The sequence below is a fragment of the Leptodactylus fuscus genome, chromosome 3 (genome assembly GCF_031893055.1).
Source record: "Leptodactylus fuscus isolate aLepFus1 chromosome 3, aLepFus1.hap2, whole genome shotgun sequence".
NCBI lineage: Eukaryota > Metazoa > Chordata > Amphibia > Anura > Leptodactylidae > Leptodactylus > Leptodactylus fuscus.
This window is the reverse complement of record NC_134267.1, coordinates 162585159-162599388: the sequence shown is the minus strand read 5'-3', so window position 1 is coordinate 162599388 and position 14230 is coordinate 162585159. Positions and strand designations below refer to the sequence as shown.

Here is a 14230-nt window from a genome sequence, read left to right as displayed (position 1 = left end):
ACATACCATGCAGTCATATGACTTGCCTCAGCAGGAGATTGGCTGCAGCAGTCTCATGGATGTGTGGCAGATAATTGCTGCAGCAAAATAAACAAAAACCACAGAAGTGGCACATTTGTTGTGGTGGGGAATTATGCAGCCCCTTTAAGTTTATACTACATAATCAGGCAGGATGATCAAATTAAATCTGCCATCAGGTATATGCCACCATATAGTGGCAGTTTAAGTGGAAATGTGATTCTACTTGTTGTGCCAAGTATGGAGTCCTTGTGTTTATCAGCAGTGGACTTCTCCAGCCCTTCTACTGCTGATAGACAGCTTTCTCTCTATCATGCATGTCAATTTGTGCTGGTTGGCCTGGAGGAATTAGGAATACCATAGGCTCCAAAGGTGCATGCACATAACTGAAAGGACACTGGAGCTTGGCTGAACCTAATAAAGTGATCTTTATTTTTTTTTTTTTTTACAAATTCAAGAAAAAAGTAAGTGAAAATTAAAGTCCTGAAATTGGGGTTCTTATGACTACTTTATGCTACTGTGAGTATAGGGTGGTATAAACCTGATGATAATTCCCTTTAAGAAAGAGAGCAAGATTACATGAGATAGTAGCACTAGGGATGGCAGGGGTTAATGGCATGCATTTTGCTTTTGTTTCCCTTCATTTGCATGTATTTCTCAAACTGTCCAAGGAATGTGTTTAAGACTTGATTCCAGATTTCTAAATTCTCGGCGTGGATGAATTACCCCACAAGGCTCTGAGATGATGTAACACATTCTTTCACTGAAGAAGGAACTGACACAAAAATGTGTTAGTTTATCTAGGTGTGGAAGAGGGGGGCACATAGTATTCCTAAACCTATTCGTATACAGTCTTGTTTATTTGGTGGCCACGTCCTCACATATCCGGAAACAATTAAAAGCAAACAGCAGGTTGAGCTGACACATATAAACAATGGATTTGTGTCTTGACTACAGTTTCCAAGAAACAAAAGTTTACAGAAAGTGCTTGGAAAACACCATTCGTTCCAGCCTGCCTGACAGTGAAAAGTAGCACTTTATGGAAAATGACGAGCCTCTATCAGATTACTGGCGGAATCCTGACTGCGTTTGGCACCCTAAGCATTATTTCAGGGGTTATAGCATTTTTTCCTGTCTTTAGCTACAACCCTTTATATATTGGTTGGAGTATAAGGATTGCTTGTCCAATCTGGAATGGAGCACTGGTAAGAGAATAAAAGTAAGACCTAGGTTTTATTGTATGTAATACAGAATATTTATGCCACATTCACATTAGTGGATTTTAAATTCTATTTCTTTTATGAGCACAGATCAAAACTGATTTATATCCTGTTTATTTAGTGGCAATATTTGCCACAGTACTAAGACGCCTATTACGCACATCATGGTTTTACAAGTACATGCGTACAACATCACAAAAATTGTGCAAATTGTGCAAAATTTATTAAAGGTCTTTCATAGTATGATAAATTTAATACAACCTGCTAGACATGTTAAACACATTAAAATTCTGTACATCACCTGATGGATAGGGCACATTTACAAGTACACTGTAATGAATGTTGTGCAAAATGGCAGAAAAATATGTTTTTCATGGCCATTTTGTACCCAAGGAGTGCCCATTTTCATGGATCCCTTATACATTTGAATGTATTAAAAATGGATAAAAGTAGGACGTGACCTATTTTTGACCATCAGCTAAAACAGACCATCAAAGTATCTGTCATGTGAATAGCCCTCAGTCACACACAGTGAACTTAGTGCAGCCTTGTGATGACCATTAAAGAAACGGTCATCGTATAGCCGGCATTCACTCTTGTGTATGCAATTTGTAAAAACCAGTGAAAACTAATTTTGGGGGTTATCTGGGGAATAGAGAGTCCTTATATACTGTATAAATGACATGGCACTTTGTTCAGCAGGTCATTACAATTATGGTAAAACCATATTTTTATTGATTTTATTAGACATTAACAAATAAAACGTCACTTTTTCAAAATGAATGATTTTCCACCGTATTCTGACACCTATAACTTTTTTACTGTCTTCTTGATGGAGATATGTAAGGGTTCATTATTTGTGGGGTGAATTGTACTTTTTATTTGTACCAGTGCTGGGTACGTATGACTTTTTGATCATTTCGTCTTGCTATTTTTTGGGGAAAGAAAGGTGACCAAAATATAATATTTTGCGCATTGCGTTATATATTTTCTTGAAGAGGACCTTTCATGGGTTGGGGCACAGGCGGTTTTATATACCGCTGGAAATCCAACAATGAATTCAGTGCACTGTCAGCTTTCACAATCTGTGCCCCAGGTGAAGAGCTATTGGTGCCGGTACCGTAGCTCTTCACAGTCAGAAGGGCATTCCTGACAGTCAGTCAGGAACGTCCTTCTTCATAGCAGCGCCTATAGCGCTGTACAGTGTGAGTGTGTGTGTGTGTGTGGGGGGGGAACGCCTCCTCCTTCTCACAATACTTGTCTATTGACGAGTATTATCAGGAGGGGAGGGGACGTTCCTCCCTGCTCTCACTGTGCAGCGCTATAGGCGCTGCTGTGGAGAAGGACGTTCCTGACAGACTGTCAGGAATGCCCTTCTGACTGTGAAGAGTTACGGTACCGGCACTGATAGCTCTTCACCCGAGGCACAGATCGTGAAAGCAAAGAGTGCACTGAATTCAGCGCATTGTTGGCTTTCCAGCGGTATATAAAACCGCCTGTGCCCCATCCCATGAAAGGTCCTCTTTAAGGCGTTCACCGAACGGCATAAAGAGCACTAGTGGAGGCTTATACCTAACATGTTTGTTTATTTTTTTGTTCAGGTTATGTGCTATTTTAAATGTGAAGGTGTATATTTAATTTTTTTTTATTATTTATTTAAATTTTATTCTTTACTTGAAACTTATTCTTTTTTACTGTTCCCACAAGTGGACTTGAACCTGGGATCTCCAACCCTCAGTGTATTACTGACATAGTATTGCAGCACATTGCACATAGGTTACCTATGTGCATTGCTTGGCCATGGCTTGGATAAGATTGCAGGGAATCTCGGGGGGAGTCGTCAATCTTACTCCTGGACCCTCTGGATGTCGTTATCGCTATTGATCACAGTATCCAGGGGATTAGTCGACAAGAGTCGGAGTATCGTCTGACTTTGGCGTCTAGTCCTGGGCTTTGGCTATTTGTCACAACTGAGTGCCAGAGGTTATGCCACAGGCAAAACTCCTGTGCCTGTGGCATTCCAGCATCTTACTATTACGGTGCTGAGCATTAAATATACGCTCAGCGCGATGTAAAAGTATGATGCAGAGCAGGAAGGGGTTAAGAAAGATAAAACACAAGTGCCTTTTGAAAAATTTATTTTCTTTAAATGCATTCCCCAACAACAACAACAAAAATACACTATGGAAATGCAGTCTAAAAAACACCTAACACATATTAAATAGGGCACATTTCATTATAAACAGAGTCTTTAAGACCGAAAGCCACCGTGAAGTAAATGCTGCAGTTTGCCCATAGCTTAAATGTCGTGGAAAAAAACACTGTGTTTTATAGCCACTGTATAGTGGATGGGATTCTAGTGAATCCCATCTCCAAAGTGTGGGAAAATACGCAATGTGCACATGCTGCGATTTCCAAAACCGTTGCGGTTTTGGAAACCACAGCATGTCAATTACAACTATGGAAAGGCCGGAAGTTTCCCAATAGATGTAATGGAAGCAGAAAGGACTGTGAAAAGTGATGCAGAAAAAAAACCGATGCGTTGCCGTCACGGTTTTTCCTGCAGTGCTTTTTTGCTGTGAGACGCTACCTGGGCTCTTAGCCTATGACAGTTTTATATGTGGCATGCTTATTTTTCAATGAATACAGCTATTGAGTTATGAAAGGTGTTAAATTCTTCCCATAACGTGTGACTTGGTAGCCATAGCCACTTTATTTACCGGAATTTGGTAGAGGTCACAGACAGTTTTGAGTCCAATAAGGTATAAGTATTTGGCAACATCCACTAGGGGGAGCTTTAATGCACTGAACAGATCAGTCTTGCAGAGATTTTTTGTATATATCCTGGTTACTTGTTTGACTGTTTTAACTTTATTTCATTGGTGTCAAATATTCTTATTTTCAATTGTGTGTTCTTTACTAGGAGACACATTTTAGGTGATATAAGGGAAGGAAAAGTTCTCTAGATTTAGTTTCCAACCTGAGACTGATATTTACATCTGATGACATGAAATCCTCTATTTATGCAATTGTTAATGATTTCTATGCTTGTACTTCTGTGTATCCTTATCTGGGATATAGTGACTTTGCTCTGGGTATATTCAGTGTCATCTTGGGACAGCCGGCTGCCTGATAAGCATTCACTGATCTGAATCTGTATGGTATATGGTTATCATTTTGTATTTCTAACTAAGGTACGATACAAAAATCAGATTAGTATGTCAATAGACATACAGTATAATATATACAATAGACATATACATGGAATAGACACACTCTTACAATACACCACCCATACACATGTAACTTAAAAAAAAAACTACCCTTTTTACTGCTTATTTAGGGAATCCCAACTGCTAAACCCCACTAACTTATTATAAAATCTATTCTAACGTCAGAAGATTTGTGAGAGGTCACAGTAAGAAACTTGTAGACCATGTTAAGTGCTATGGTGTAACAGCTGTCAGAGGAGCTGAGGTTGTATTGCCCTGGGTGACGGGTGTGTACTGCTGTAGAGGATCCGTGTGTTCCGGACAGTAATTCCACATATACATTATAGCGTTACACCGTAAATCTGCACATTCTTGACATATCTACATAGACTGAACTGTAAACAAAATTTATAACTGTATCCAGATTTATTACTGGCAATATGTACATCTCACACCCTGTTCTGGGAAAAAAATCTAAGATCCATACTTTATATAGAAAATGTCATATGGACTGGAACCACTAAATTGTCAGTATACCATTAAATCGCTGCAGTAGGGTCTCAAACATTTGTATCATACCACTGACTCTAGTATCTGTAGAAATCAAGGTTTGGAGATTAGAGTTGAGCCGATCCTGACTTTTCAGGATCGATTTTAAAATCTGATTTCCGATCATTTTTCATTCAAACCCGATCTCGATCCCAATTCCGATCCTAATGCAAGTCAATGGGATTTTTTTATTAATCGGAGATCAGATTTTAAAAGCAATCCTATTCACTATACAGCATGGAATCTAACAATTGTTAGAATCCACGTTGTGTAGTGAATCACTAAAGTAGCCAGAGGATTTTTTTTATAATCCTCTGGCTACTTAGTCCTCCCTGGTGTCCACTTACCTCCAGAGATGGCTGGTCCGGTGCCCGGTGCCTTCTTATTTTGCTTCGCTGCTGCTCCACGCTGCTCCCTGCCCCCTCCCTGCCAGGTTAGGAGAGTGTGGGCGGGTACTGGGAGGGGAGACGTCACGTCTCCCTGCTCTGTACCCGTCCACACTCTCCTAAGCCACAAGCCCCGTCTACCTAGTGCTTTAAACACTAATCTGGGAGGCGGGGCAGCGAGGCAAGAAGAAGGAGGGCACCGGAGCAGCCATCTCTAGAGGTAAGTAGCTGCTACAGATGTTAGTTTAGCCTCCCATTCCAATGAATGGAGGCAGCTGGCGCGCAGGGGGTTAAGGCTGTGTGCTGGCTGCTTCCATTCATTCCTATGGAACTGCAGCAGAACCTTCACACTGAGTATATAGCGTATACTCAGTGTGAAGGCTAAGCAATGGATTGTGGGAAAAGATCACCGATCTCGATCCCACATAAAAAGATTGTGTTCCAATGGCGATCATGAAATTTTCTCTATCGCCGATCGGAATCCGATTTTTTCCGAACACAATCGCTCAACCCTATTGGAGATGTCTTAAGTCTGCTGAGGAATTTGCAAGAGATGTGCAAAGGAAAAAGGTCATTGTGTGCCAATAAGGTGTAGGGCAAGTTCTTTAGGAATCAAGGCGATGTGGTCCATCTCTATCCATCATTTTCTTAGTTTTCAGTCATTTGTTCTTTTTTTTTTCTTTATAAATTCTTTATTTAAGAAGTATAAAACAAGTACAAACAAACAATAAGAACAAAACAAACTGCAGCAACGGCCGGGGTCAGTGTATGAAGAGGAAAGAAACATGCTCAGGTTCAAATCAGGGAGGAGGGTTGTGGGGGAGGAGGACTTGGTAGTGAGGACAGGGGAGATCTGGGTTTAGAGGTATGAGGGAGAAGAAACAAAAAAATGGGGAGAAGATAAAGAATCCCAGCAACCTGGCCAATGAAAGAAGACCTACCAACAAAAAAACAAGCAGACATCCTATTCCATGAGATCTCTATAGTCTTGTGAGACCTTGAAAAGAATTCAGGGGGGTCCAGGCCACAATGAAAGCCTCATGTGTATTACAGAAATTAGCAGTATGGTCCTTTATGTATTGGATAGCTTCCACTTTGCGGATTCAGTGTAGGAGCAAATGGTGTCGGACTTCCATAGAGCAGGAATACAAGCCCTGAGCCCGCTGACTAGGTATTTGAGGAATGGTTTGTGGTAGGTGTGGAAGGAATGATCACAGAGGTGGAGTAGATAAAAGGCTGGTGTCCAAGGGAGGCTGGTCTGGAATACCCTAGAAATCACTCAGTGAACCCCATCACAAATGTTCCTCAAACCGGCACACACTCAGAAAAGAGTGCTCCCTTCTCATGCCACAGCGCCAACATTTCGGAGAAGTAGACGGAAAAATTTTGTGGCGTTTAGACGACACATGGAACTATCTGATTATCAGTTTGTATCCCACCTCTTGGTAATTACTCACAATGGTGCCCTTATGGGCAAACTCCAGAATTGTTTAGCACTGCAACAAGACAAGATTCATGTCAGTTTCTCACTTGTTCAAGAAAGCAGGTCTGTGGCCAGGAGGAGGTGAAACCCCACTGAGGAGGGCAACAAGGCCAGGAAATGTGTGAGCTGAAGAGCTCTCTCCATGGACCCAGTGGGGGCTGTTTGGGGCAGTATCTAGGTCTATATCTATCTATATCACTCTATAATTTGGTCTCTATAAGAAGACTATAAGCTTTCCAATCGGAAATGCATGGCCCTATATTTGCTCACACCATGCTCTAAAAGGGCCAGATCAGTCCGTTGTTGTTATCCTATGATGGATCAGAACAACAGACTGATATGAGGTTAGCCTTAGTGAACTAGCATTAGGGCTAGTTCACACGGGGCAAAATGGTCAGGATTTTGACAATGAATCCGCGTCAAAATCCTGTCGCCTCCCATTGAAATCAATGGGAGCCAGTCATATCCTTTTTCCGCAAGCAGTTTGTTCCCGCTCACGGAAAAGAGAAGCGAGCTGCCCTTTCTTCAGCAAGATTCTGTGGCTGATTCAGCTGCGGTGTCCGCCTCATGACATCACCCTCCGGACTAAGCCCATTCATTTGGGCCTAATCCGGAGCGGAAAGCCGTGACGGGATGTGTGCACGCGGAACCCTGTGTGAACTAGTCCTTAGGATGAAAGTTGTATTTTGAATATCAACCCAAAATGTCAAAAACTTTAAATATACGCAAACTTTTTGTTTATTTTTATGGCCATGTAGATCAACCTTTTATGTGTCTCTTTTTCACAGAGGAGCATTAAAACAATTTGGCTTGATTTTTTTCTGAAATCTAATAACAATGAAATAGCTTGCGTCCTGATGCTGTGTATTTATCCCATGAATTCATTTTCAGATTTCTACTACTCATTATCTATAAATGTAACAAACACAAAAAAAGATTTGCCAGAATTCTTTTCTTTGTGTGTAGTTATCTCTTTTTGCAGGTTACTTGACAATTTTGAAAAATATTGTGAGAAAAGGGCCTATCTAGAGCAACTGTAAAATGCACAATGGTTTACAACAAATATAATGGCAATATATGGTAAGTATCATTACTGACAATTGGAGCTATCTACTACTCACTCATCATCTGTTGTATGTGACAAAATTTTGACTGTCATGTTGCAAAACTCAGCAAAGTCTAGAACCACAAATCAGTGGTTTGCAAATGAGTCAAAAGCATAAGACTGCTGTAAAAGAGTCATCATTGCTTTATCTTAAGACTTTCATTGTGTACACCAAATAAAAATCTATTCAATGTGTCTAAAGGCCAATGATGTCATACCACTGGGTCTTACCATGTGGGGTGATTGGTCACTGACCAGACAATACAAAAGCCTTGCAGTATTTCTAAATTATCTTTGTCAATCAGACACCATATTGGCATATTGTTACAACATTCTGTATTTCTACCAGTTCAAGCCTCTCAAAATTGGAATGGATTCTGAACTTTGTAACCCCTGTTAAATCAGCTCAGTTTACTTGGGAACACATTAGAGCAAATCAGAGCAATATATCCATAACTGGGCATACATATCTAATGACACGAGGCAAAAGGCAAACAATAGATATCAGAATTTCGTTTTGTACCAACCAGGTTTGACTGAATATTCCAAATATTCTGTCTCAGATTAACTAAAATGGCTGCCTCGTTATACACTGGGGTCTCTCAAGACGCCAGAGTATAATAGGTATAGGCCCAAGGGAGGTGAAAAAAAATAAAAAAAATCTATGCTTGCCTTCCGTTAGCACTTTTGAGCCTCTTCGTCGCCCCCCAGCCCTCTCCTGGTGATGTCTAGTTTTCCTCTTTGACGTCATCAGCACGGGCTCAGCACTAAGGCCAGTGATTAGGTCTCAACATTGACCTGAGCATCATCACATCATGACACTCAGCATGCCCATGTGACCGCTGGTGGATCAATGACAGGCCTCAGCCGTGACCCTCATCACAGCAGAGTCCCAGACGTCACCAAAAGAGTACCAGATGCCGTAAAGGAGCCCAAAGAGGTAACAGAAGGTGAATATGAATGTTTTTTTTATTTTTTACACCTCCCATGAACCTCCCTCTGAAGAGTCCTGAGAATATGATAATGCCACTTTGACATAACTTGAGCTGTGTTTGCCTAAGAGAGCTAGAAATTGGACAGAATAGGTTCCTAGGAACCCTGAGAGTATTCTACACTATGTTTTAAACCAATTCAAGGTGTGGTTCGTAACAAATTTGTTCAACTTGAAACGAATCAGGGACTTGAGTCACCAAATATGAAATGAATCTTGAAAGAGTTCCCCATTTCTAATCAGAATGCTCTTTCAGGATAAAAAACATTTGTAGCATAGGAAAATGTTATATATGGCCGGCTTCGTTTCCAGATGATGTCTTTGGATAACTAAAATTATCATTCATTGTTAAGTTTCACGTAATAGACATTTTGCTTGAAACCAACTATAGACTAATGTATATTAACATAAAATGTATTTTGTACAATTTCAGCCTCTATTTTTGCAATGTGCAAATGTATAGCACATAACTTAAAGGGGTTGGCCACTTTCAGACCAATATTGACAAACAAATGTACAATAAAAAGATATACAATTTTCCAATATATTTTCTGTATCAATTCCTTACGGTTTTCTAGATCTCGGCTTGCTGTCCTTCACTATTTTACTTCTAGAGGATAAAACTCTGACCATGGTCATGTGACTTACGGTCCATGGTCATGTGATGAGCACACAGGTGTACAGCTGATTACCAGGCAGATGTCTGATTATTGTGCTGTGACTGTAACGAGCTTTACACCTGTGTACTCATCACATGACCATGGACCGTAAATCACATGACCATGGTCAGAGTTTTGTCCACTAGAAGTAACAGAATGAATGACAACAGGCAGAGATCTAGAAAACCGTGAGGAATTGATAAAATTATATTGGAAAATTGTATATCTTTTTATTGTATATTTGTTTGTCAATATTGGTCTGAAAGTGGCCAACCCCTTTAATATTACAAATTTGAAATCCATTAACTCTCCTCTCCTATTAAAACTCATTTACTATGTCCTAAGAGTTTTTATGCTTGACCATCAGATTATTAGTAACAATGTAACGCTGGGTTCATACCAGCACCCGATCTCTGTTTTTAGGTTTCTGCCTCCTGCCGACAGAAGACGGAAACCTGGCAGACCTTGTACGGCCGTGAGCGCCGATGAGTGTTTTGTGCTCTCTGCGGCGAAATTGTGTTTTTTTTAACCGGACACAAAGTCCTGCATGTCCGACTTTGTGTCCGGTTACAAAAACCCAGTTTCATCGTGGAGAGCATAAAACACTCACAGGCGCTCACGGCTGGGCACTTTCCAAAAAAGTGACTGCAGGTTTCCGTCTCCTGTCCAGTTTCGGGCAGGAAACGGAAACCTGCAAAACAGAGATCGGGGTGCAGATGTGAATGAGCCCTAAGAAATGTTTCATGGGAGCATTGTACTACAAATACTACTACTAGGTTCAGTACTCTTACTGATTGCACATCTTCCTTTTCAGTACACACACATGTTGGAGGGGCCATCGGTGGGGTCTATGACCATAGACTGTATAAATTCCTAATATGAAGAGGCTGCAGCTCTCTGTAAATCACCTACAGCCTATCCTATAAACTCTGTCTGTTATTTCTACTACTGCATCATTAATTGTCAGACATCTCCTGCTACCTCCACAAGGGTTTTATGGCTTTATAAAACCCCAACTCCAATGATATAAGGCGAAGACCAAGGGTCTCCCTTCTAACATGGGACTAGTTGTATTTTCATTGAGATTTGATACAGACCTTTCAAATCTCATTTGCTGCTAAGGAATGAGTTACAATGTGTGTAACATTACATGTAAACCTAGTAAATACTTACAGCCTGTTCTTAAGAAGAGCTTGCCAGTTTGTAGGAGCAAATTGGCTAATTTGGAACAAAACTTTCCTTATGTTGAGTTCACTATAAGATCTGTAGGCAAAATGAAGAAAATAATACAAATGTTGTAAGTTATGTTGTCGAGAAGGGTAAGACACATATGCAGTCTGCAGTAATTTGTCCATGGTTCTTATCAGAAATCTAAAATATAACAATGTATTTCTTGGTAGTTCTACAATTCCATGAACAATAAAATAATATAATACATATGTAAGACAATACAAGATGCTCAAGATATTTATAATCTCTACATGTTAAATATCCTTTTCTTCAACAGGCCCTGTCAGTTGGCATTCTTGCCCTTCTAGCATATCGTGAATGGACACAAAGATCACTGGTAATTTTTCATGATTATTTAGTTAGCTTACTTGTATAGCACCAACATATTTTACAGCACTTTACAGACCTTGTCATTCACTGTCCCATATAGGGATCACAATCTACATTCCCTATAAGGGTTCGTTCACATCTGTGCCCGGTCTCCGTTCTGCAGGTTTCCGTTTCCTGCACAAAACAGAGGAAGGAGATGGAAACCTGCAGGACTCTTTCATTCCCATTCATTTGAATGGGTTTGAAAGATGTCCAGACATGAGCGGCGGTGAGCGTTTTATGCTCTCTGCCGGGAAACTGTTTTTTTTTTAAACCGGACACAGAGTTGGAGTATTGCAGTACTCTGTTTCCGGTTTTAAAAAACCGGTTTCGCGGCGGAGAACATAAAACGCTCACCAGCACTCACGGCCGGACCCGGTCTGACAGCTTTCCGTCTCCTGCCGGCAGAAGACGGAAAGCTGAGAACGGAGACCCGAACGCTAGTGTGAACCTAGCATCAGTTGTCATGGTTGTGTCAATGCCTGACAACTGTGGTGCTGAATGGTGCTAGGAATACTAGGGAAACAGGGTAGGTAAGCTTTCCCTAGCACTACGATGGCTGACTAGGTCCTGCCTGAGGGTGTTGGTCAGCTGTTCCCGAGCTAGACTCGGCCCTGACAACTACTGGCTCTCTAAATGCGAAGACGTAACAGACAGGTAGGATGAGAAACTGAAAGAGGCTAGTTACTGGGAAACTAGAGGTGGTCACCCCCTAATGAAAGGATAAGTGCAGCTGAAAACAGTACTAAGATGGGATGTGCTGGAGAACTAACAGGTGCAGCACAACCACTAAACATACAACAGGAATTGAGGAGAGGAAGAGTGGAGTAGTGAGGAAAGGGTATCACAGGACAGGGACAAAACAAACCTGGAACCCAAAACAGAAACTCACTAATACCAAACAGTGACAGGCAGCCAGAAATGCAGAATGGGGGTTGAGTAGGAATGTTTGAGGGTAAACAGACTCTCACACAGAACAAAACGCACATATTTGCAATTCAGCTCCAGAAACCGTACAACTCCCACTAAACTCTCCTTCTAGACTGGGACAAGAATCCTAGCTGGTAACTACAAAAACCAACAAGGACTGAAGCCAGCAGTCAGTCTTTTACAGACCCCAGAAAGACCTGATAGGTTAATGACAATAACACACACCTGCGCTTGCATCCACCAAGACACAAAGCAAGCTTAAGTACACACTGTGGCAGATTCCTAACAGCTCAGTGGCAAAGAGAGTCGACCAGAGAACCACAGGACACCGGCTCAAATCCCCAGACGAACACCACCAAAACACACACAACCATTTTATAAATAACTCAGATCCTGACATCAGTATATCTTTGGAGTCTTTAATATCATTCAGTGTTTTTTAAGTCTAATTTAATAGAATGCAAATGATCATAGTAACAAGTCTAGTTTGCTGATACCATGAAAAAAAATGTAATAAGGTTTAATATTGGGAGGCCATACAGAAGAAAGCAGTTGGTTACTTTTATAAGGTCATATAATAGCTGACTGTATATTTCACATGTTTTGCAGTGGGAATCCACATTTACCTTGAGCCTTTTAAGTATCATCGGATCCCCTGTTCAGTTTACAGTGGCCATTGCTTCCATACTTATCGGTCCATATTGTTACTACACTTTTGCTGGGATGTCATCAACCAACTATATTGGCTATGCTATCAAGTTTCCTTTCCCTTATGCTGAATTTCAGAATGTATGCCAAGAACCTCTTCACTATGAATGGTATCACTTGGCCTTACAAATTTTCGACCTGACCTCAAGTGTTTTTATCATGTGTTCATCATTGTCTTTGCTGATCAAGCTATCAGCCAGGATACTACGAACAGGGACTTTAAATGTAAGTAGTAAGATTTTTTCAGATCCTGTTGTTTATAACTTTTGTCTTGTCGCATTACTTGAAGGCATTGTTTCATGATGACTGTGTGATGTTAGGGTATATGGATGTCAAAGGGGCACTCGCGCTTAGGGCCCCTTTTATGTGTTCACAGTTTGGAAGACTCAAGTCACCCATGTTTTAAATCAATAACCATTCTATCCATGGCTACTATATACATTGAAACCTCTTTGAGATTACCACTTAAATTTGCATTGAAAAGCGGTCTTTTAGGTAGTGGTCTTCTCAAAGATGATGGCCAAAGCACATAATATATGGTGGACCTAGATATATGTCACAGGAAATCTAGTCTTTATAAGGAAGTGTTCTTCTCAAAAAGGTGATCTATTTGAGAGGTTCGCATGACAAAATTTTTGCAGTGCACTGTGCCACAAAAAAAGTCGGCCTTCAAGTTTTTTCACACGTTGTACTGATCCTTGTGTTGCCCAAGCCACCCTTTGAAGTGAATGGAAGTAGGAAATGTTTCTGCTGACTGAATAGTGGATTATGTATGGTAAGTTCTGCCACAAGATCCACCATATGAACTTACCCTAGTAGTACTTTTTCCCTGCTGTGCATCTACTGCCAGAATGTATGATTTTTTTCGTAGTAAATTTGTCCATACTAGATTTTACATTGTAAAGTGTGTAGAATTGTGTGCATAATAATGACGATACTAAAATAATACTAATAATCATAATAAAATGATGATCGTATTATGCACTGACTGAAATTATATTTGGTTTTCTAGGGAAGAAAAACTATTTGGTGACAAAATCATATCATGAGGAGTTGATGCCGTGGAAATTTGCAATGAACAATGCACTGATCACAATTGTGTGACGAATAATCTACTGAAGTTCACTACAAAACAATTTGGATTTAGTTTAGGAAGTGAAAGCTTCTCCTGCATTATTTGCAGGAAAATGGAACATTTCTTTTAGGAAGGTTTTTTACTGTAAATATTTACTGGGTGAGACCATTTCACAGTTATATAGAGTTTTGTATAGTATATATTTATTATACATAAATTGTACAATAAATTTTTAAATGCATTACATTATTTGAAGGGGCTTTCTGAAGCTTAAATATTGATGATGTATTCTTAA

At 40.3% G+C, this 14230-nt stretch overlaps 1 protein-coding gene across 1 annotated transcript; it reads left to right on the top strand.

Moving 5' to 3' along the window:
- Window positions 1-1064: 1064 nt before the first annotated feature.
- On the top strand, window positions 1065-13986 carry TMEM212 (transmembrane protein 212). The gene is made up of 4 exons (XM_075268709.1): window positions 1065-1223; window positions 11131-11190; window positions 12762-13085; window positions 13873-13986. The coding sequence occupies exons 1-4, from the start codon at window positions 1065-1067 to the stop codon at window positions 13891-13893; spliced, it is 564 nt and encodes a 187-aa protein (XP_075124810.1). The 3' UTR covers window positions 13894-13986.
- The last annotated feature ends 244 nt before the right edge of the window (window positions 13987-14230 follow it).

Bases quoted from the DNA above. Each gene is read 5' to 3' on its own strand.
- TMEM212 (XM_075268709.1), top strand. From the start codon at position 1,065: ATGACGAGCCTCTATCAGATTACTGGCGGAATCCTGACTGCGTTTGGC. The intron at 1,224-11,130 runs GTAAGAGAATAA...TTTCTTCAACAG, and splicing joins CAATCTGGAATGGAGCACTG to GCCCTGTCAGTTGGCATTCT. The intron at 11,191-12,761 runs GTAATTTTTCAT...CATGTTTTGCAG, and splicing joins AATGGACACAAAGATCACTG to TGGGAATCCACATTTACCTT.